The 25,036-nt window shown below is 36.9% G+C and overlaps 1 protein-coding gene across 10 annotated transcripts in view; it reads left to right on the top strand.

The window, feature by feature from the left end:
- PDE4D (phosphodiesterase 4D) overlaps positions 1 to 25,036 on the top strand; it is a 1,550,946-nt gene that overhangs the window by 1,517,161 nt on the left and 8,749 nt on the right. For 9 of the 10 annotated variants that reach the window (XM_017499191.2, XM_037728085.1, XM_017499194.2 and 6 more), the window contains 5 exons: positions 12,526 to 12,619; positions 13,986 to 14,158; positions 15,038 to 15,136; positions 16,017 to 16,181; positions 17,317 to 17,416. In XM_017499191.2, coding sequence (XP_017354680.1) covers positions 12,526 to 12,619; positions 13,986 to 14,158; positions 15,038 to 15,136; positions 16,017 to 16,181; positions 17,317 to 17,416 — 631 coding nt within the window. Of the gene's footprint in view, positions 1 to 6,023; positions 7,224 to 12,525; positions 12,620 to 13,985; positions 14,159 to 15,037; positions 15,137 to 16,016; positions 16,182 to 17,316; positions 17,417 to 25,036 lie in introns of those variants that run through there. The other variant, XM_017499201.2, reaches the window with a different exon arrangement.

The following is a 25,036-nucleotide window of genomic DNA, read 5'->3' as shown; positions in this document are numbered from 1 at the left end:
CTTGCTCTGTTACTCAGGCGGGAGTGCAGTGGTACAGTCGTAGCTCACTGTAGCCTTAAACTGCTGGCCTCAAGTCATCCTCCCACCACAGCACCTCCGACCTCCCACCTCACACTTCAGTAGTATCTGGAACTATAAGCAAGTGCCACACGCCTGGCTAATTCTCAAATTTTTTGCAGAGACAGTGGTTTCTCTGTGTTGCCCAGGCTGGTCTCAACCTCTTGGCCTCAGATGATCCTCCCGCTTTGGCCTCCCAAAATGTTGGGATTACAGGCATGAGCCACTGCACCAGGCCAGGAAACTATTTTTTCTATTTCAACAAACACAACTCACATATATGTATATAAAATCATTTGGGTGTTTGAGAGCAGTGGGTTACAGATAAGAAACCTGAGCACTAGCTGTAACGCTGCCCTTCAAGCTGTGCTGTCAGAACTTTTCTGGACCTCAGTTCCTTGTCTGAATGTGTCGTCATCATTACATCTGCATTGTGGGCAACTGTATCTTGTACACATAGCATTCCCAAACATAAGCGTGTCTCACTCTATGGTAGGGCTGTCTACCTGTGGGAACCTGCTTCCTCACTCAGCTAGTTGGTAGAATCCATCCTGTCAAGACATTTGACCACGGTGATAGTAACCACGATTCGTTAATTCAAGGCACCGTAAAGTCAGCAAAAAGATCAAGGATAAACAAATTCACTTCTAGATTCACACTGTTTAACATAGAGTTTGCATCAGCCTAATTATATGATGAGCTATCATATACCATTAAGAACAAGGACTGGGTTTGCATTTCAATCCTATCACCTGTGTGCAAGTTATTCAATATTTAAGAAGGTTCATCTTTTCATGTTAAAATAGGGATAATATTTATCTTATTGGGATGTTGCCAAGATTAGAAATAAGGTATATAAAGTTCTTTGTGCATAGTAGGTACCTAATAAATGTTGTAACTTATTATAATTCTTCATTTAAATTTGGCAGAAGCCAAGTCTGACTATAAGAATTGTATCTCTCTGGCTCTATTCAAATTTCTCTTTTAAATCATCTAGATTCTCTCTGCAGATAGCAGCTACTGTGGCAATAGGAAGGAGATTCTAGTCTCCTAGAAATGGAGTCTAGGAAAAACGACATGAATTTTCATTTGTCTCAGTTTTTTCAAAAAGATTTCATATTCCCTAGAAACACGGAAACTCCCCTGGGTACTTTTTACTTGATATGATTAAATAATCTCCCTTATTGCAGCAAATTAGGGACTTACAGTTGAATCCTTTCACATCTACCACCTATCAGAGTGCCTGGCACATAATAGTTGCCAGATAGAAGTCTGTAGAATGATTGTACCATCACTCACATTCAGCAGGGAAAAGAGGGAAAAGGCGCCGTGGATGTTAGAGAGAAGGGAAACTATGTGTGCTTTTGCATAATTTTTTTAAGACAAGGAGTATTATTCTACTATATGTAATTTGTTTTAAATGTTTTTGATGATTTTGCTGAGGGTGAAAACCCTTGTCTTTTCCTGTCACCTACAGTCAGTATAAAAATACTGATGTTTTGCCTCTGTATCAGCCAATAATCCTTTTGTGGCTATAGTACACTTACCTTGAGAAACTCAGGGACATAATAAGATATCTTTCTGGCTTCAAAGATCGTCCACCCTGGAGAAGGAGGCAAAGTTGAAGACAGTTGAAAAAATTAGAACAGTGATTTTTAACACTAGGGAACATTCAGGAAGTTTCAGGAGACAGTGATTGGGGAGTACTCCTGGTGCTTGGTGGGCAGAGGCCAGGGAGGCTAGATGTCCTGGGATACATGGGACAGTCTTTCACCAGGGAGGCTTGCTGTGTGTCCCACACAACTTCCAAAAAGTCCCAGCACCTATTCATGTAGGTGAAAAACAAAATGCACTTATAATTCTCTGAGCCTAGAGTCCAACTAATTTTTGCCTATAAATATTAAATATTTTAACTTGGTTTTGATCCACACCACATTTTCTAGTAATGTAGTAATAGCATATATTGTGGGAAGATTGCACTTTGTTACATTTGATACCTTTCAAAGAGTCATTCAACATTTCAGGCAAAAAAAAAAAAAAAAATCATTCTTCTAACATAACACCCCTGTATTCATTTTCATTGCTACTGTTACTTTTGTGGTAATTCTTTACATAAGAGAAATCATAGCAAACCCTTAGATAGCACTCACTGATCTAAGCGCCTTATGTATATGCACTAATTTAATCCTCACAACAGCCCTGTTAGGTGGAAACTATTATTATTCTCATTTTCCATATGAGTAAACTGAAGCATGGGAAATTTAAATAACTTGCTCAAGGTCACACAGCTAATCAGTGATAGCTGATAGTAAGATCTAAATTTTTGACTATTTTAAAAGGTAGTTGTGTACAAATATTTATATTTTGTAGTATTTGATAGAAATTACTCTTATTTCTTTTACTGATAAGCCATCATACTGATTAAAAAAAAAATCTATGTAGGGAGTATTTAGCCTATATGTATTCAGTACAGTATTATGTAGGAAGTGTATTTAGGAATTTCATCTCAGGATAAATACTTGTTTTAAAAAGTAAAAAGTAACTGAGTTTTAAGTTTGTCAAAGAATAAAATCGACTGATGGATGCATTTTTTTCTTAAAAAAGCATGGGAAGGCAGTGAGCCTGACTGCAGAGTATAATTTGCATTTAAATGACAAATGGCAAGTGATATGACACTCCCACCTGTTCTTCCGGGAGCCACACCAAGCACGCTCTTGCCTTGGGGCCTTTGTTCTTGACCACTCCTCACTTGATTTTCCCTTCTCTACCCTACCTCCCATCCCCCATCCACATGGCTTGTTCCCTTTCTTCAGGTCTCCTGGTTTACGTCATCTCATCAAAGAGGCTTTCCATGATCATCTTTTAGGAACTTCTATCCATAATCCTTATCCTTTCTCTCCACTGTACTTATCACCCCATGACGTATTATGTATTTATTAACTTAGTTGTGGAATATAAGTTGCAGGCGAGGAAGCTTTGTTTTGTTTACTCTATGTCCTCAGCATCCAAGGCAGTGCCTGGCATAGAGTAAGAGCTTAATAAATATTGAATGAAGGGGCAGATGTAGAATAGTTAGAATTCGGAAACAGACTGGAATAATTGGTCCTAAGATGTACTTTGAATGATTTCAATCTGACTTAGAAAACCAGTTTGAGGTTGGCAGAGTAGAAGGATATTTTAGGCCGAGAATTTAGTAAGATAGAGATGGGGATTGTCAACTGTATGGTAAAGATGGAGGAAAACTGGTCTTTCAGGAACAGAGCAAGTGTAATAGTGCAGCTGAAAATAGATTTGGCGTTGGGGATTAGAGTCAGATATGACAGTCCGAAATTTACAGAGGAATGTGGGTGTGATGAAGCGGGCATTCCTAGCTTTGAAGTAACGGGCTGCAGCTGGATTTGAGGAAAATTGATCTGGCAGTAGAGCTCAGTATGAGACTAGAAGGGGAAAAGCCAGGAGTAAGAAGATGAGCTAAGAAGAAATTTTATAGTATTTTGGCCCTGAGATGTGGAGTGCTGTGATGCAGTTGAAAGGAAATATAATATATATATATATATATTTAAAAAAACAAGTGATTAAACCAGGAAATTTAAAAAAATGTTGGCATAATAGAATTATAATCATAATCATCATTGTCCCTGTCATCTTTACCATCTGATACCTGTTTATCTTTTACTATGTACCATTGGCTGTTTTAAGTGCTTGGCATATATTGTCTTATTTAATCCTCATTATATCAGTTCTGTTTTATTTCTATGTAATATATCACTTCAAACCTGATGCTTTGAAATGTGAATTTATTTTTATTAGTTTTCATGGTTTTGTGGGTTAACTGGTCTTGACTAGACATTCTTGCTTGCCATTCCTCATGTGGTTGCAGCCCAGTGGTAGCTATCCGAAAGCTGAACTGGGTGGATGGCTAAGATGGCTTCTTCCCTCTCAGGTCTGGCTCTGGGCTGGGGTGGCTGGCATGGCTGAAGACTGGCTGGGCGTGTGTGCTCTTTCTTATGCAAGCACTCTCCCAAACTCTTTCTCTTCACTGTCTATGAAGTTAACTTAGACTTCTTACAGCATAGCCTCTCATAGTAGTCAGACTTTCTTTTTTTTAACCAAGTGGCTTAGGGATCCCAATAGCACATTCAAAGACAGCAGGATGGGAGCTGCAAGATTTCTAATGGCTTAGCCTCAGCAGTCATGCAGCATCAGTTGTTGGTTGCACAAGCCAACCCAGATTCAGTGTAGGACAGTGTGGCTCATTAAGAGTATCTTTGGAGACTAGCTGCCACAGTAATCGATTTTACAGATGAGGAAGCTGACACACTAAAAAGATTGTCAGTGGTTGTGCACAGAAGATTTAAACTTGCAATTCTTGTTCTTAGTACCGGAGTGAACCTGGGAAAATCATTTTTTCTCTCTAGGTCTCACTTTATGTTGAAATGAGGAGTTAGAGGAGGTGATACTAAAGTTACTTTCTATTTTTCTCAGTCTTTTAAGTATTTGGATTGAGATGATGGGAGGGGTAATGGTAATGAACACACCAAAAGACAGCCTTGGATAAAAGATATGGCCTGCTAACAAAGTTGAATGAATGGAGGTGATGCCATATAGGGGAACATGCTGGGTTACTCAAGGATTCAGCTAGAAGGTTTATATTAAACACCTGACAGTGTCTGACTCACATGAAACACCTGTTGAATGGTAAGAAAGAGTCACAGATTCCATCTGAAATACTGGAAGAAATATGGGCTCACTGACTGAAATGGAAGTAATTATGCTAAGAACTACTTTAAATAGAAAAATGTCTCACAATTTTGAAAAAGTTTGTCGTGACTAGCAGGGCATTCAAGAGGAGAGTCTTATATTTGGAAATAGGGCAATAAAGTTCAAGTTAGAAATGATCATCGTAGAGTGTGGGCCTGGGACAGAGTCTCTGTGGAGATCTCAAGTTGGGGGATTCATGGAAGAAGGCAAAAGTCAGAGAAGTGAAAAGAAAACTAAAGAAGTTCAGGATCTTGGGAGTTGAGGGAGAGGAGTAGGAATGATAGAACACGTGGAACACTTCTGAGAAGTAGGGAGACCAGGGAGAAGGAGGACGTTGGTATTCCTCGGGGGGTAGTTTTAGTAGAGTGTTGGAGTTTTAATTTCTTCCTTTTATAGAGGAGTAAGAGTGATGGAGATGAACACAACAGATGTGAACACAAGCAGAGGACTGTAGCAGCAAAGGGGCAGTAGAAACTCAGAGAGACAAAGTGTTACAGGAGTGCTCATCAGAGAGCATGCTCTCTATGACAGACATACCTCATGTGGAAATAGATAAATGGCAGGAAGACTGCAGAGTAACCACACCAGCCAGTTGAAGCAGAGTAGTAAGCACAGACTTTGAGATGGAGAGAAGGTAGAATGCACAGAATTGTATGCTAAAATAGACTAAAACCTAATTTTTCCTCATTTCTCACTCACAAGACCTCTTTAGTATTAAAGTTACAGGGTAATACTACACCAAACCAAATAGAAAATGCTGTTTTTCTCAGAAGAACTTTGATTTCTCATTTAACTAACTCTTCATAAAATGTCTGATTACTCTTGAACTCAGTTCTGGATTCCTAAGGGCCAATCATTCCTTTCTTAACTTCATGTACAGTTATTAAAATGTTCTCTTCTGGCCAGGCGCAGCGGCTCATGCTTGTAATTCCAGCACTTTGGGAGGCCAAGGCAGGCAGATCACCTGAGATCAGGAGTTGGAGACCAGCCTGGCCAACATGGTGAAACCCCATTTCTACTAAAAACACAACAATTAGCTGGTAATGGTGGTAGGTGCCTGTAATCCCAGCTACTCAAGGCTGAGGCAGGAGAATTACTTGAACTCGGGAGGCAGAGGTTGCAGTGAGCCAAGATTGTGCCACTGCACTCCAGCCTGGGCAACAAAGTGTGACTCCATCTCAAAAATAAATAAAATGTTTTCTTCTGATCAAAATACAGATCCTGAGTTCTGTATACAAACACCACATTCCTTATGCATACACAGTGCCCTAGCTTTCAGATTCCCCACCCCACCCTGCCCAGAATTATAAGTGGTCCCTACCCCGAGATTTTGAAGGTTTTAGAGCTCAGTCACACATAACAATAGAAACAAAAGGTGCTGAGAGCAGCCCTGCCACACAGGTGAGGGAATGTGTCATTGCCATCTATGAATTCTGGACATCAGTCGTACTGTTTAATCCCTATGCTTTTATGTTGGATGAGGGGAGAACTATGGTTATTTCCACATCACCAGGGAGCCACTTGTTTTGGATTTCAGAGGGAAAGGCAATTAAAATGCTCGATTGCCATTTTCAGAGCAGTTCTTATTTGGAAGGAAGAGAAGCCAGAGGATATTAAAATTCATAGAAAATGCCCTCCAAAAGGATGGGCAATTCTTTAAGAATGAACTACGAATTTTGAGGAGTTTTATATGGTCGTTATTCATCACTGCAAGAGGGAAGCCCCATTCATCTTTTCTCATGGTGGCCTCAGAGCTGCAGGGATATCATTATTCAATGGCGTTTGTGGGGTAAGAAGAAAGCCTCCTCCCCAGAGGCTGGCCCTTGCCAACCAATCCCAAAGCAGCCTGCACTGAGGCCACGCCCCCTCCCCTTATAAGCTGAGAGCTGAAATGCGATTGGTGCAGAGTTGGGTTTTTATGGGAGGGGTTTCTTGTCATTCTTCCCGGCTTCCCTGCAGTTCCTTATTTGGTAGCTTTTAACAGATCTAGTCTTTCTTGCAACTAAGCATCTTGACATACATTATTCATTAAGTCCTGGAGCTCGGGAGAGAAAAATGCAGACCCTTAGATCTTTAGATTTTCCTTTATCACATGGATTTTCTTTATTCAGAATAGTGGTTAAATTTTGTGCCATTCTGGAGTCTTACAAATGGCATGTATTCGATGGGAAGACGACTGGATGGGATTTAATGCGAGGCTTTCTTATGTATACTTAATTACCAAAAATCTTTAAAAACTCATACGCTGCGTGACTGGTGGAGGTTGTTAAGGTATCAAGATTTCGAAGCTAAATACATTTCAGAACTTGCTGTATATATACATATATATATATATACATACATATAATCAATCAAAAATGCCTGAAGCAAACTATTTACTGTCAGTGTCTTGGGGCTACATAAAGGTAAGATTTATTTAGTTTTTGAAAACTCCTTACTCAGATTACATAAATGATAGTTTTAACAAATGACTGTGGAGTCTAAGCTTTCAAAGTAGTTTTGTATTCTTTCCTTACACATGAACTAGGAAGAAATATGCATTAATAGTGGTCAAGATAAGATTGTATAACTTTCATCAGTTGTAGTTTGCATGTTAAAATAGCTTGTTAGATATGCAGTAGTTCTTCTGTTTGTCATATGGTATATGTTTGAACTGTGCTTGAAAATGTATGGTAGTTAAAGACATTCATTGCAAATAAATTATTGGGTGAAATTACTTATACTGATTTATGGATTTCAGTTGGTATATTACATATAAGGTTTATAAAATTAATATGTGGCTGTTTCTAAAAATCTGTACTACTTGAATCTGATGAGGAATAGGTTTTTTGCACCTTTAGCTATAAAGCTCTAGATGATATTAAATATTGACATTACTTATGATTTAAGTGATATTTTATTAGAATAAAAACTTGATTATTATACTTGCAAAACCGAACAAAATTTTTATTACACTGTTAGTTTTATGTATCTCAAGAAATGAATTAATAAACAATTTAATTAGATATTGTCCATGCTTAGCAGGCTTTTTGCATGCCCTGTGATAACATTAGCATTGTCGTCCTGTCTCCACAATAGAAGCAGGAGGTAGAAAAACCTTATTCAGTCCTAAATGAAGCATCACTTCATAGATTGAAGTTTATACTTGGATATTTGAGCCAATCACAACGCATTTTAAAAGACTGATTTTTTGTTACTATGAGGATTTTCAGATTGGAGTATTTGTCATTGGCTTTGTTTCTCTCTTTTTGAAGGACAGTTTCCCCTTTGTTTTGATTACTTGAATTCTAAAAAAATTAGAAAACATATTTCAGTATCAGTTGTCCAAGTAGTCATGATTCTTTACCTCCCTTTAAATCTGTGGATGATTCAGATTTTTTAAAATGTTTTTAAAATATATAGACTTTCATTATTGAATTTTGTTAGCCATTTCTTGGGTAAAAACCTTCAGAAATACAGAAAAGTGTAGAGAGTAATATAAGAAGTCCTCACTAATCCCCAGAATTCAGCTCTTAGCTTTTAGCCAGCTCACAATTGATGTATTTTTGAAAGGCTTCCCATTTGTATTATGATTATGAACAATACTGCCAAGAATCTAAATATAGAATTTTAGTACTTTTTTCTTTGAGGAAGATTTTTCCTGGACAGCTTTATGTTTAATACTGTACCTTTAAAAATATGTAAAAATGGCAAATACAGATATATTTGGTTTTAAGTATTTTGAAGGATTTATTTTCATGCAGTCAGTGGAGTACTTGTTTAAATAACTTTGAATACCGATATACCAAACTTGTAGTGCATCACAGTGCAGCATGTTCAAATGATTTTTTAGCAGAATATTGTCAGGAAAAAAATAAGCAATTTTTTTAAATTTTTGGTCCCATACCACCTCTTTAAATATATATTGGGAGGATATATAATATACCCAGTAGCACACTGGCATGATGTAGAAGTATAGGAGATTACATTTAAGAACATTTTAATTTTATTATTTTAGTTTGCTTCCTAAACAGTCTCAAATGCAGAATGTAAATTGAAGAATTGCAGTTCTGAAAAGCAAAATACAATATTCAGATTCGATTGCATTTTCACTTTCCTTTATGCCTTTAACTGCTATACACAGACATTCTGATGTATAATGAGAACAAAGGATTCAAAAGCATTCACTTAGAAATCCTCCCCTCTTTTCTTAGTTGCAACCCTAAATCTGTGTATTGTTTTCAGACTCTTCAGGCCAAAAACAATTAGAAATTCATCAATGGAAAATATTCAGAAGTCACTTTAAAAAAATAAACTAAATGCTTAATTAAATGGTTCTGCATTTTGCAGTCAGTTCTTTTCAAAAAGCAGTTTTATATTTTGTCCCTTCTCTATTAATTGAGAAATGTGATGGGATTCCCAGAAGAATACACTATATTAGCTTTAAATCAGTCCTTCCCCCTTTGGTAATTTTAGATAGTTATCTTAGTAAATATAATTATTTTTAGATGAAAGAAATATCACTTACATTTTTAAATGTTTGCTGAATGATCTAGCACATTTTTTTAGCACATCTAGCTATGCACTGCAAAACCAATTTGTAAGATCAACTACCAGTTAAGAAAGCACTTATGGTAATTTTTGTGGTTTTTAATTTAGCTTTGCTGGACTGAAAGTTTTATATGGATAGCAAAAAAGAAAAAACAATGTTAATTCCTTTTAGAAAATACCCTTATGTTATAACTTAATGTACTCTCTGAAAATTATCTTTAGGAAATTCCTTAAACTGTCTCCCTAGGGAAGAGAGGTGATTGCTTCTAATGTTATCTTTTATAATTATGTTGAAATGAAATGTTGACTTCCTTGAGTCCCTTATAATCCTTGGTAGAGAGGTAGACATGTGATGGAGGATTTCGTCAATCCATGTTTTTGTGTTTTAAACAAAAGCTGGAAAATAATCTGGGAATAATGTATATGACACAAAGATAAAAATGGAACATGCGGTATATTACTTATCTAGTCTGTACAATATTTAGATTCCTTTCACTGGCATTTTTTCTTCAGTTCTGTGTACTAACTGGCTATTTTGGTGAATTGTTTAAACAAACGGCCAGGAAAATTATACTTCGTTCTTTATATTCTTTTAGAGAAAAATCCAATAATATATGTAGCGTATCTGCAGGTAGCATCCACATTTTCTGCTTGGGCATATGGCAACATAATCCTTATATTAGGTTGTGTAAAAGTTAGAAGATGAACCTGTAATAACTGGGTTTCACCTAACTTTATCAATCACTCCCAGAAGCTTGCCTTGTTTCACTTTCTTCAGAGAAGTGCAAGGAGGGCAGCAATTCCTGTATCAACTGCTGAGATTCTAGCAGTGGTGAAAGCCTTGCCTCTTCCCCCATCTTTTATAAAAAAGGACTTCGTCATGACCAGATAGTTCTTAAGAGCAACTTTTAGCTCATTACATGAACAATTTTAGGTCAAAGAAATATTTCATTGAATATGTGTTTAACATGTTTAGCAGACTCTTTGCTTTGGAATATGCTTTGCCTAAGATTTTTTTTTAAACCTGTGTATGCATGACATTTTAGTTGTGTTTTGAGACACAGCTATGGTTTCCCATAACTAATGCTAGTCCAAAGTCTTTATGGGATTTGAGAAAGAGGACCTAACTATTTAGATAACTATTTTTATGGTCATAACTATAGTCAAATCCTTCATCTGTCTGATCTGCAAAGATAAAAATTAGCTATTACTATAAAAGGCCCAAAGGTTAGGGACTGAGTGCCAGAAAGGGAGGTGGGAGAAGGAAATAATACTGAGCATCTATTGTGTGCCAGGCTAAATAGAAGACACTTTCTATATTAGCTCATTACATTATTTGATAGCCTATAATTTATTCAAGAAAATTTAACTTTGTAAAGAGGGACAGAAAAATTTTTGAACACTATTATAAATGTCTCTACATATATTCTTAGAAGGCCCAAAGTTAATTTTTTTCAGTAGGTTATAAGATACAATGCTGAGTGAACACAAGCAGTAACTCATGTTCTGTAAACTGCTTGATGCCAGTTTTAAAAACACGTATTCACGTACAAGTGTAGAAAATGGCATAGAAGGAAATTTAACAAATTATCTGTGGCTGTCTTCCAGCGGTGGGGATTTACATGATTTTCTCTTTTTGATAAGCTTTCTAAATTTTCCATAGCACATGTACATTTTATAATTAGAAAAAAGTTATAACAACATGTGAGCAAAGAAAGTGAACTTAGTGTTCCTGAGTTTGAGACATAAGCTCTCTAGACCAGTAATTTAACAGCCAGAATTTGCCCTGGTAATGCCAGTTCTTTGTCTTTGACTGCACTGGAATGCTAATACACATTTCTCTCTTCCAGCAGTCCGTTGAATGTTGAGTTTTTTTGTTTGTTTTGATAACAATTAAATGCTGGGTTAAAACCTAATCTAGATGGTCTATAAGATTGACTTTGGAAGTTATTTAACAAACTGTATAGAGTTAGGCCATCTTGGTATGAAGTATGCAGAGAAGCAAGATTTTAAAAATAATTCTAAATAAATAAATTAAATACTAAGTAAGAATTACATTTCAAACATTACTAAAATATAAACTCACCACTCACCTTCACACTTAAATGAGAGTTTATGGTGAAATTTCAAATTTTAAAGGTTAATCTGATGATTAGAGTAAATGCTGACTTTGTCAAGTGTCTAATAGCACTCTATGTATAGAAAAAATATATTGTTTCTGAATATAAAGGCAAATATTAAAGACTTATTAAAAGGCCTCGTTGGGCTATTTTCAGAGTCAAAGGAAAGACATACTAAGAAACAGCTGATGGGTGGGGAAGCATAAAATCTTTGAGATTTTTGGATACTGGTAATGCTATGTGGTGCTGGTAGGTTAACTCCGGTGTTTCTTTGCATGAAATAGGCACTAGAAAAATTGTGAAGTAGAGTATTGAAAAATTGACCTGTTGCCTATTTAGTGACTTGGGAAACTGTTGGTAAATTTTGTGGATGTTGAGAACTAATAAATGTTATACTCTTACTTGAAAAACAACTTTTAAAAGGAAGCATTATACACTATTTATTTAAAAATTTTACCTCTCCATAGTCTGGAAGAGTACTTAAATCTATTTTTGCTTTGGAGTAAAAGACTAATTTTTAATCTCTTGGTCAGTATATATATTCATTTCTGCTAATGATAAATTAATTGATGAAAGTATTCCATGTTTTATTGTATGGCAACACTTTTATGTGCTATAAATTAGTTTCTCTCTTCTCTAAATAACTAATAATACATCTTAATTTTTGATTCCCTTTCTTTCCTTATTTCTCCTGAATTTCCCTTCAGTCCTTGAGTGTCTAAATTTGTGCTGGTCAATATGGTAGCCATGAACCACATGTGATTATTTAAATTAAAAATAGTTGAAATTATATAAAATCTAAGATCTGGTTTCTTATTTGCTCTAGGCACATTGCAAGTGCTTAGTAGCCACCTGTGGCTAGTAGCGGCTGTAATTGGCAGCACAGATTATGGTGTTTTTCCCTCATTGAAGAAGGTTCTGCTGGAAAGCACTGATCTAAATTGTCAGTACAATTTAAAAATTATTTGGACTTATCTTCCTGTATCTCACAGTATGCATATGCATTTCACTTAAACTTTCCTCTTTTATTACTTCATTTTACTTTTTTGTTTTTCAGTTTAAAAGGATGCTTAATCGGGAGCTCACCCATCTCTCTGAAATGAGTCGGTCTGGAAATCAAGTATCAGAGTATATATCAAACACATTCTTAGGTGAGAATAACAACATGCAATTAAAAACTTTTTCTTCAGTTGTTTGCTTGTTTTTGGAGGAGGATTGGGGTGCCAACTCATTTTGGAAACCAAACAAGTGTTAGAAGTTCTATTTGTTTTCATTCATCATATTAAAAATTTGACACTATACACCTCTAAGTTTTAGCGTTTCACGTCACAAAGTACATTTTTTTAGTTTTATTTAGGACTTTAGGAATTATCGAGTTAAGGTTATATATTGCCAGTGTTTTCATAGTACCAAACTATAAAATATATTTTATAGAGAGATCTATTCATATATTCAACAAATTCTTACTAAATGCCAGCCATTGTTGGGCAATAGGTGTTGAATGATAAATTAGAAATGATTCCTGCCCTTGATGAATTGACAATCTAGCGTACATCAAGCCTAGTAAACTGGTGGGTGTATAAAACACAAATGCTAGATAAAAGTTTGCTAATAATGGCTGAGTTTGGTGTCCTGGGACAAGTCTTGTACCTCATCCACAGAAAGAAAATGCAGTAAATAAAGATCAGTAATTGAATGTATCCTGGATATACTTTCAAAACAAAATTGCTGTTATATTTAATTAACATATTTTTTAAACACTTTGGAATATGTGCTGTGTACAAGGATGAGTTATTGTTGTTCATCACTGCCTTGAAATAGTGGAAGAAAGTACGAAGACATCTATGTCTTTTACTATAGTACACAATTAGCTTATGTGCGTATTTACTTATCAGATATTTACAATTCTCTATGCTCCCCAAAAAACCTGGGGATTTAACCCTTATCTTACTATAATACAGAAATTAAAAGTAGCAGAATTAATCTAAGTCATCCAAAACCTGCTGTTTCAACTCTCACAGTGTTACCCATTTCAGTTAGCTGTTAGTTTTATATACTGCTGTTTTTATGACATTTGTGTATACAGTTTCTACTATTTCGAAGTACATATTGAAACTGGAGTCCTTAGTTGGCAGAGAGTAATTTTCAGCTCACTAAGTCAATTTCAAATAGGAATGGAATTGATGAACAGTGGAAATAACCACCTGTTGTGTATTCTCTGAGTCTGCTGTCATGCTAAGTCTTGAAATATTGTTTATTAGGACATTGTGTCAAAGAGGTAACTATGGAATACATTTGTTATTATTTTGTAGTGGACTTATTTGCTTAATTTTGTGTTGGAAGATATGAAATTAAGTCCAATTCAAATGTAAATACTGAGCTCTCTAAAAGGAAAATTTGTAGCTGGAAACATTTCCTGGAATATATAATGATCAATTATAACCCTTCCAGTTATGCATGTGATGATATAAAAACAGATAGAATTAATAATAGAGAACATTTCCTAAATTTCTCAAGATAAGCAACATGAAGTGGAAATTCCATCTCCAACTCAGAAGGAAAAGGAGAAAAAGAAAAGACCAATGTCTCAGATCAGTGGAGTCAAGAAATTGATGCACAGCTCTAGTCTGACTAATTCAAGTATCCCAAGGTTTGGAGTTAAAACTGAACAAGAAGATGTCCTTGCCAAGGTATGATGATTTCAGAGATCATGATCATCAATATTAAATGATGCCCTTCCATAAATTTTCACTTTTAAATGGATAGGAAAGTTTATTAATTTGGGTTTTTTTTTTGAAGATACAAAGACATTTTATAAAGCTCCTTGTAAAGTGCCTTAGACAGGTGGTTTGGTGTGTACGTTTTAGGGGATTGGGAGTCAGTTATCTGCATCTTCATTTTGTTGTTTGGCCTTAACGAGTTAGAAATCTGTCCTGTCTTCTGGGTTTTAGGAGAATAGTTAAGGTTTTGTGAATAGATTTTATCCATTGAAGAAATGCTTTGTGATTGATATTTAAAGTACATAAACATGTTGTAATGTCAAAGTCATAAGGTTAAGCAATACTATTCAGTTTTCAGTACGTATAAGTAAACGTGCCTAAAGTTTGCCTATGCTTATATGGTGTGTTTGTTAACATGTAAAATGAGTAATTGTTTTAAATAAATCTAACAATCTTTATACTAAAGTCTTCAATATTTTTTTGAGACAGAGTCTCACCTTGTAGCTGGGGCTGGAGTACAGTAGTGCAATCTTGGCTCACTGCAACCTTCATTTCCCAGGTTCAAGCAATTCTCCTGCCTCAGCCTCCCAAGTTGCTGGGACTACAGACGCACACCACCATGCCTGTTTTGTATTTTTAGTAGAGATGGGGTTTCACCATGTTGGCCAGGCTGGTTTCGAGCTCCTGACCTCAGGTGATCTGCTTGCCTTGGCTTCCCAAAGTGCTGGGATTATAGGTGAGAGCCACCACGCCCAGCCACCTAAACTCTGTAATTTTTAAATGATTGTGTTCATGGAATCATATTTTACTCCACTTTCTAATTTTTTGGTATCTTGTTTTTTACTCCAGGAACTAGAAGATGTGAACAAATGGGGTCTTCACGTTTTCAGAATAGCAGAGTTGTCTGGTAACCGGCCCTTGACTGTTATCATGCACACCATTTTTCAGGTAAGGTGGTTGAGTTCTATTACATTTCTTTTATTTAGGAATTTAACGTCCAGTCTGTAGCTTGTGCACACATTTTGTCTTTTTAAATATTCCCCATCTTTTGCTTATTTTTATACTTTTATCCTTATTTGCTCCTTTGTCAAGGGACAAGATACAGAAAGGTGGAGTTGTGGATAAACCACAAATACATCAATCGTTCTTTTTTTTTGTTTTTATTTTTTTTTGCATTTAAGAAAAAGATGTGATACAGCCTGAATGAAGCAGTTCATTAAAATAATAATTTAGACATCATCTCTGTGAATCTGACTAGCAGAGAGAATGGAGTACTAACTTTAAAAAAAATGAATAAAGCCCCCCCTGGCTAACCTTATAGTTTTTTTTTTCAGTCACTTTCTTGTGTCCTGCTTCCTTTTGCATATCCATTTCTCACTCTTATTCACCCTTTGCTGCAGCTCAGGGTGGGATTTAAATGAGAAACTGAGGCTGTTGTAGATACCTTGGGACTGGAATGGGAAACTCCAGCCCTAGAGAGGGCGCTTGGGTTTCAATTGGTGAGATGTAGTGGTTGAGTTAATAATGCTTGCCAGGAGCTGCCTCTGTAATGGGGCACAGAAACTTTTAGAGTTGGCACCTATCCTGACACCATACAGCTAGGGTGTAGTATTGTTGGGTTCCAGAAGGAAAACCCAACTCTGGTTTTGTCCCAAAGTCCCTGGACCTTCCCAGAGGTTCACATTTCCCTCACTAGACATGTGAGAGTACAGTTGTCGTTTCCAGGCTATCCATTGGCAACACTGGTGTACGATTTTTGTTAACATACTCTATGGAGAAATTTTTTACATAAAGACAAAAATGCTAACATGATTTTTTTTTCCTACAGGAACGGGATTTATTAAAAACATTTAAAATTCCAGTAGATACTTTAATTACATATCTTATGACTCTCGAAGACCATTACCATGCTGATGTGGCCTATCACAACAATATCCATGCTGCAGATGTTGTCCAGTCTACTCATGTGCTATTATCTACACCTGCTTTGGAGGTAAATTTGTCTTCTGAAATTTCAAGAACACTAACTTGCCACTCATAAAAGTCTATTAAGCTTTTATACTGAAGGGTTTTCAGTAGAGAAAATAATTGGATTCACTGGAATTATAATTTATTGACTTATAGGGAGAAAATGCTATGGGTTAATAGTCAAGTCTTTGAATGATTTTGCTTATGAAAGTTGGTCACAGATTTAGTGATTGATCTGTTTGTGATATTGCTTCTTTGAAATGATCCACTGGATGTTTCATAAAGCAAATTTAGCTTATTCATTTTTTGTTAATTTGTTTTCTGGAAATGGAGTCTGATGGCTTTTATTTATAGGTCAAAGAATGACTGTTTTATAAGACATAAGCAATACATTGATTTTTTTCATGGAATTTATTAGAAGGAAACACTTCTTTAATTTTTCTAAATCCTAAGAAGTTGTTTCATTAGTTGTTTAGTAAAGCAATTTGATTTTCTTAATTTTTAAGAAATGTATTTTATAATTCAGTTTTTATTATAAAATTATGTTAATACCTCATCATGTAGGTGAGTGATGCTCAACTGGAGATGGTTTCTCTTCCCCTTTCTTTCTCTCTTCCCAGCACCAGGGATATTCGGTGATGTCTGGAGGCATTTTTAGTTGTACATAATACTGGCATTTTGTTGGTAGAGGCCAGGAGTTCTGCTAAAAATCCTACAACGCACAAGACAGCCTGCCATGTAAAGAGTTATCTGGCTCAAAAGTTGTGAAGTTGAGAATCCCTAGTTTCGATGAGAGAAAAGAAAAGAATTGCTCATGTCGTTATTAATTTTATGTACATTTTCAGAATATTCTTAGGCATCTTACTTAGAAAATGAATTTATTTTCTTTAAATATAATTTGATAGTTTTAAAATAATATTTTAAAAAATACAGTGAATGGAAAAGATTTGATCATGATATGTAATAAAATTAGATAAAATATTTTCTTCCAAGCTTATACTTTAGAAGTTCATAAGTATCTCAGACTCTCTTGACACATTTTGATAACACATGAAGCTTCATTTTGTTTTCCATTTAAATTCTAGAGTTATTTCTCATTGGTTTATACTTTTGTTATCATTGTACAATAGTAATATTATCTATATTGTCTGATTTTCCAGGCTGTGTTTACAGATTTGGAGATTCTCGCAGCAATTTTTGCCAGTGCAATACATGATGTAGATCATCCTGGTGTGTCCAATCAATTTCTGATCAATACAAGTGAGTAAACTTAATTTTTCCAGAACACATATTTCCTTTGTACATTTTAGAATGACTAAGGGTCTTTATAAACTCAGGGTGCTTCCAGAGCCGTAATGTTCTTTTGAGATGTGTATATGTGTATTTTAGTGATAGTGCATGTTAATGTAATCTAACTAAAAATTATCAATATATCCCTTGAGGCACGTGATATTTGGAAAATGTGTTCAAGTTCTTTTTAAAAGTAATATGTTGGTGTGTTACTAGACAAGGGTAATTAAAAGTGAAAGTGTGCAGAAAGATTTAGAAGTTATATTAGCCCTAAAGTTTTAAATAAAAAAAGAGAAATTATAAGAATTAATGCTAAGTGTTCTTCACTTTACGTAGGTCATCACTTAATCCTCTTCAGAGGCCATAGCTTCCCTTCCTCCTCCATGCCCAGCTCCTCCTGCTCTTTCATTTTAAAATCTCCTAATAGGGGTAACATGAACTTCTCTCTTATTTCAACCATTACATTTTTTCTCACTGTTAACATCTCACCATATAAGAAGTCATCACTGAATTTGGAAATATAAGGAATGGTTGAGACTGTTTAATATGGAACAGCTCTGACACCACTGCACAGAAAGCCCCTGTAGGGAATGTTTAGGTAATGCTTGAGCTATGCCTTAGTAAAGAGATTTAGGTTTACAGAAATTCTATTTGGTACTTGAAGTTAATTGGTAAATGATGTAAGTGAACTGTGACTTAATTTCCTCCCATATGGTAGATTAACATCATAAATTCACTTTTATATATGAAAAATAATATGCAAATTTGTTGGAAATTTTTTTTGTTTGTTAAGAATCTACCTTTCTTTTCTCTTTTATTTTTGCATGAGTCTGTGGATGATAGTCTTCTTGTGCCTTATAGCAGTCTAGCTATAGAATTATTTATGAATTCACCATTCATTTTCTGTACTTTGCTGTAGCCAGATTTAAAGACAGAATGTAATATAACCTTGCTTTAGATTTAACTCAGACCTTTAGGATTATTTACCTATTTTTATATGTTGTAATGGCCTCTAGAGTATCCTATAGCAAAATGTACTCTAGTGACTCACCCGTATAGAGGTGATTTCCTGAGATGTGTAGTTAAGCTGTCAGGTTTTTTTTTTTTAGAAGTTTAATTTAGGGACTTATGTATCCAGATTAGACAGGATAACATTTCATGTTCTACTTGCCTATAAGCACCTATAATGGGGTACTTTTAGAACTCATCAAAGCATACATATAAATATTAATACACATTGGATGCAGCTCCATGTATTTACATTGTTTTGGGGGAGGGTTCACCGTGTCCTTTCTGAGAAGAGCAGGGATGTCATGCAATACCGTGCTTTGCTGGCACTTTACATGAGCCTGGCCTGATTTGTTATTTTGATGCTTATACATGTCTTGAGATATTCTGAATTATAACAACTTTTTAGTAAATACATAAAATGTTTGTTTTAGTTTTTTTGTGTTTAAGAAAGGTATGTATTTTTTTAAATTAATAACACCAAACATTCAGACTGGTATGTTTTCTTTGCATTCTATTATATACCATATTATATGTTCCCTTAGAATTAAGAGATTAGAGAACAAATTAAAGCAATTAACAGAAAAGTCACTGTCTTCCAAGTACTCTGATATATATATATTTTTAAGAATAATGAGGACCCACTCTATTCTTCATTCTTCTGAGCCCTTAAAGCAGTGGTCCCCAATGTTTTTGGCACCAAGGACCAGGTTTTGTGGAAGACAATTTTTCCACAAACTGGGGTAGTAGGGAGATAATGGTTTTGGGATTAAATTGTTCCACCTGAGATCATCCAGGCATTAGATTCTCATAAGGAACACACAACCTAGATCCCTTGCATGAGCAGTTCACAGTAGGGTTCACGCTCCTAGGAGAATCTAATGTCCCTGCTGATCTGACAGGAGATGTAGCTCAGGCAGTACTGATGCTGGCTTGCCCGCTGTTCACCTCCTGCTCTGCAGCCCAGTTCCTGACAGGCCACAGACCAATACTGGTGACTGATACTGGTCCATGGCTGGGGGGTGGGTTGGGGACCCCTGCCTTAAAAGGGCACTTGGGCTTTGGCTGGCACCTGGAGGACGCTGGTGGGCATCAGGGTCCCTGTGGAGTCTACCATTTAAGCTAACATGGTCTCGGTCTACAGATGAATCTGATACTCTATAAAGTTTGAGAGCCACTGAAATAGCGGAGGAATATAAAGGAGATAATTATATCTCCTTAGGACGTGTTTAAAGTCATTTTGCTGGTGACCCACTTGGGATGGAAGGATAACTAATTCTGCTTCTGCAAGTTCTTTGTTATTTAGCGATATCACGATGATCTTTCTGAGTGACCAAAGCGATAGAGGGAAGTTCACAGTTGCCAGAGTAGCTTTGGATTGCTAAGGCTTTTTTGAGGGTGAGGTGTGATGAGGCTGTGTTATTCCTGAGGGAATGAATCAGCATTGTCACTTTGTACAGGAAAGTATCCAGTGTTGCTTAGAGCCAGGGCATTATCAGAATTACTGCCTTAGTTAGCTTAATTCTGTCATATGAGACAGAATTATCTTCCCAGCATGCAATAAAGGCATCCTCTGAATAACTTGTAAACTTGTAATATGTAGCTTTGTGAAATATTTTATCAGAATTTGTACTTATTTTTAGTTGTAGTAAACCTTTTTTAAAATGGACTTTTTATATTTTCTCTTTTTGAGACAGAGTCTTGCTCTGTCGCCAGGCTGGAGTGTAGTGGTGTGATCTCGGCTCACTGCAACCTTTACCTCCTAGGTTCAAGTGATTCCCTTGCCTCAGCCTCCTGAATAGGTGGGGCTACAGATGCGCACCACCACACCCAGCTAATTTTTTATATTTTAGTAGAGACAGGGTTTTACCACATTGGCCAGGATGGTCTTGATCTCCTGACCTTGTGATCTGCCTGCCTCGGCCTCTCAAAGTGCTGGGATTACAGATGTAAGCCACCATGCCCAGCTTGTTTTCTTGAGCATCAGTGTATCAAGCCAGCACATTCTCAGCTCTTGCTGCAGAGCCGGAGCTGCCATCCTGTCCAAAGCCTACAGCTGAATCCATGTTTCTCATAATAGAGAATTCCAAAGACCTCTGATTATCATATCAAATTTATAAACCCATAGATGGTTACTTATCTTTTTTTTTTTTTTTTTGAGATGGAGTCTTGTTCTGTCACCCAGGCTGGAGTGCAGTGGCGCAGTCTCATCTCACTGCAACCTGCAACCTCTGCCCAGGCTCAAGTGATTTTCCTGTCTCAGCCTCCTGAGTAGCTGGGGCTACAGGTGCCTGCCACCATACCTGGCTAATTTTTGTGTTTTTAGTAGACAGGGTTTCACCATATTGGCCAGGCTGGTCTCAAACTGCTGACCTTGTGATCTGCCAGCCTTGGCCTCCCAAAGTGCTGGGATTATAGGTATGAGCCACCACGCCAGTCGCTTCTTACTTTAAGGAAGCTATGGAAGCACTGAGAGATTAAGGCACATGGGAGGTACTGGGGATTCCCTTGGCTGGTTCCCAGTGCAGTTATGTTCCTGCTTCTTAAATGTACTTATAGTTTTTCCTAATTATTTCAGTTGTTTTCACTTTAGGTGCCAAATGATTTAATACGAATTAATTGTATTTAAAAACTCATTGAAAGTATGCAGGAGGTTCTGTAAGCAGAGAGATCATTTCTACCTGGTAGAGTTGGTTAAGCTATAATAAATGATTTGTGTGTGGAGACTATAAACAGGATTTAGAGAAATGGAAATTTCTGGTAGGAAGCTGCATAAATATTTAAGGACACTGCATATAAATAAATCCATAGGCCAGGTGCAGTGGCTCACACCTGACAATCCCAGCACTTTGGGAGGCCAACATGGGTGGTTCACCCAAGGTCAGGAGTTTGAGACCAGCTTGGCCAACAAGCTGAAACCCTGCCTTTACTAAAAAAAAAATACAAAAAATTTTAGCCAGGCGTGGTGGTGTGCACCTGTATTCCTAGCCACTAGGGAGGATAAGGCAGGAGAATTGCTTGAACCCAGGAGGTGGAGGTTGCAGTGAGTGGAGATCATGCCATTGCACTCCAACCTGGACAAAAGTGAAACTCTGTCTCTAAATAAATAAATAAATCCATAAAATGTAAATAGCATCATGAAATTTTGAATATAAAATGCTGGAGAGCATATTTAACTTAGCTTTATTTTCTGAAAATAGTGTCAATAGTACAGAATATAGCATTAAATTTTACTTGGAAAATGAATTATTTTTTGTTAATAGCAAAGATGCCTAAGTTTGGGCAGAAAGATTTATTTACATTAGTGATGTATTCAAAGCATATAGTTTTTGGTTTCCAAGAGCAGAGGCATTTCATTATATTAAGGTTAGGGTGTGTTTAGCAGCGAGTACACATCTTTTTATTTCTCCACTCTTATTTTGAAGTAAAATTTTCAAAGCTACACTAGATTATATGTAGAATTTTATTTTTCTCTATAAGCCCACACCTTCAAAATAATAAGGATAAACTCATTTTTATCAAATATTATATAGATAATCACTACAGAGATTATTTTATTCAGCAAAAATGTACTGCAAGCCTATGAAATATTATAATAAATATTGTTCTAGGCACTAGAACACATGGGTGGACAAGACAAAGCCCTGGCTCTTCAGAGCTGGCATTCTGCTGGAAAAGGCAGAACATGATAAGTGAATTTGTGACATGTGATGGTACTAAGTACTATGGAGGAAAATAATGCAGGGTGAGCGCATAGAGAGTGGATGAATCGGAGTGATGAATGGGGTGATGAATGAGGTGGTTTTTATCGTTTATCCTTGGCAATTAAATATTAAGTTAAAACCACCACTTCCCTCCATTATTTCAAGAAGAAATGTTTGGTTCAGAAGTTGTTTTGAAGACTCCTATTTCAGTTGAAACTTAGAGACAGACACGGTGTATTATGCTATCATTTTCTAACTCAAGGCTAAGCCAGCAAAGCTGTAAGAACAGTGAGTGTAAGTCTTACTTAACAGGATACATATCGATAGTGTCTGCCCCAGTCTTAACTGTTTCAGCTCCATGTTTTAATGTTGGCTCTGATCTGCCATGTGGACCCGCATAAAACACAAAAAGGCACAGTACCTAGTGGGCTTATTTGGATTTGGGAGGCAATGTATTCCTTCTTTGTGTGTGTCACTCTGGCCCATCTACTAACTGATCTGAAAAGCTGTTAGTTTAGATGGGGCACAGAACAAGAGTGTCAAAGAAACTGCTGGTTTTGAGTAGGACTCTCCAACAACTCCAGCCTGCTGTGCAAGCTGCTCTGCACCTGGGCCACGTGATCCAGCAGATTTAATGGTGCTTGGATTGTCAGTGGCAGATAGGAATGTTGTTTGGAGCTTTTGGCAGAGCCCTGTATGTGAATCACAGCATAGACCTTTTTGGAGCAAGACTCTGCCATCATCCAAAGATAACGAATCTCCTTTTGAGAGACAGATCTAGGCCTGCTGCTGGGCCTTAGGAGATACTGATAGAACTTGGGCTACCAAGTTTCCATGTGGTTTGCACTACTTGCCCATCATAATTGGGTGTTATCTAACCTGCCAAGTCATACATTGGGTGTGTACGACATTTTATCATCAAATAAAAGTGGTGTAATACACAATCTATCAGGTCCGAGCAGACACTGAAGGCACAAGTTACATAACGAAGTGGACCTAATGCCACTCCTATTAACTACACTGCCTTCTTTCTCCCAGCCTACACATGTGGTCTCATGGAAAGTTCCCTGCAAGTAGTTGACAGAGGGCCTGGTTCTGTATGATATGCAGGTACCACCAAAAGTGTATAGCTGCAGCACTACTGCCCCTCTCTGGGACATCTTCATTTTCTTCTATTCCCTTATATAAGAGATATTGATTTTATATTAGTATGTATTTATTTTATATCATAGTATTTAAGTTATAGGATGTCAGAATAAGAGTAAACATTACTCAAAAACTTTACTTTCACTTCTGGGGCCTGTAGTAGTGTGTTTTTGGTTGTATGCGGGATAGTTGTAGCATGTTTGGCAGAATTATGGCCTTATGGAGATTAAATATGGTTAAAGGAGATGCCTATGGGTACACCAAGGTGACAAGGGGCAGAATTTGTAATGGTTAATTTTATGTGTCAGCTTGACTGGGCTAAGGGATGCCCAGATAGCTGATAAAACACTGTTTTGGGGTGTGTCTGTGAGAGTGTTCTGGAAGAGATTAGCATTTGAATTGACTGATTGATTAAAGAAGATTGCCTTTACCATTGTTGGCAGAAATCAGTCAATCCATTGAGTACCTCAAAGAGAAGAACAAAACAAAACTTTGGGGGAAAGGCAATTGCTTTCTCTGAGCTGGGACATACATACCTATTCTCCTGCCTCTAACATCAGGGCTACTGGTTGGTTCTCTGGCCTTTGGACTTGCTTTCCTCGTTCTCTAGTTTGCAGATGTGGTACTTTTGGACTTCATAATTGCCTGAGCCAATTCCCATAATAAATATCTCTCTCTCTCACACACACACACTCGCATACATATGTCTTCTATTAGTTCTATTTCTCTGGAGAACCATGATTAATATACAGAGAGAGAAAAGATTAACACAGATGAAGTATATGTTCTCAGTTAGTTATGTGGTGGTACCTGCCTACCCTTCCCCGTTTCGTTAGAACTCACTCAGAAGAGAGAGAGGGACACAAAATAAAAGTGGTCTTCCTGCCTTCAGTAGTAGCATATGTTGAGTATAATCTAATTTATTCTTTTTTTTTTTGAGACGGAGTTTCGCTCTTGTTACCCAGGCTGGAGTGCAATGGCGCGATCTCGGCTCACCGCAACCTCCGCCTCCTGGGTTCAGGCAATTCTCCTGCCTCAGCCTCCTGAGTAGCTGGGATTACAGGCACGCGCCACCATGCCCAGCTAATTTTTTGTATTTTTAGTAGAGACGGGGTTTCACCATGTTGACCAGGATGGTCTCGATCTCTTGACCTCGTGATCCACCTGCCTCGGCCTCCCAAAGTGCTGGGATTACAGGCGTGAGCCACCGCGCCCGGCCCTAATCTAATTTATTCTTGATGATCCAGGGTAGTTGTAACAAATGAGCACAATTGATCGCTATATAATAAAATGATGGCTTTGAGTTTGTAAAGGTATGCATGGCCTCTCAATAAAAAATAATAAATGCTTATAAAGTTATTAGTGTATGCCAGGCACTGAGTGGATTGTATTGATTTCCTGGTTCATGTTTAGTGTTCACTGCTCAAGTTTTCACCTCTATTTATAAGGCAGTTATAATCATAGTCAGTATAAGGTAAGTGCTCTAGAAACTGCCTGATTTTAAGTAATGGCCCCAGCACGCACTTACTGGCTATGTGATGTTGGCAAAGTTACCTACCTTCTCTGAGGTTCATTTTCTTCATTTATACAGGATTATATGAGTACATCATCTATGTAAATATTTATGTATATAAAAGATGTCCCCAAGACACATTTTCTATCCCCCAGCCTATGGCAAGGACACAAAGACTTTATTTCCCACCTATATGGCTCCATGCCATCCACGATTGGA

This window comes from Cebus imitator, unplaced genomic scaffold (assembly GCF_001604975.1).
Source record: "Cebus imitator isolate Cc_AM_T3 unplaced genomic scaffold, Cebus_imitator-1.0 Scaffold255, whole genome shotgun sequence".
Taxonomy (NCBI): Eukaryota; Metazoa; Chordata; class Mammalia; order Primates; family Cebidae; genus Cebus; species Cebus imitator.
Note: the sequence above shows the minus strand (reverse complement) of the source record. Positions and strands in the feature narration are given on the sequence as shown.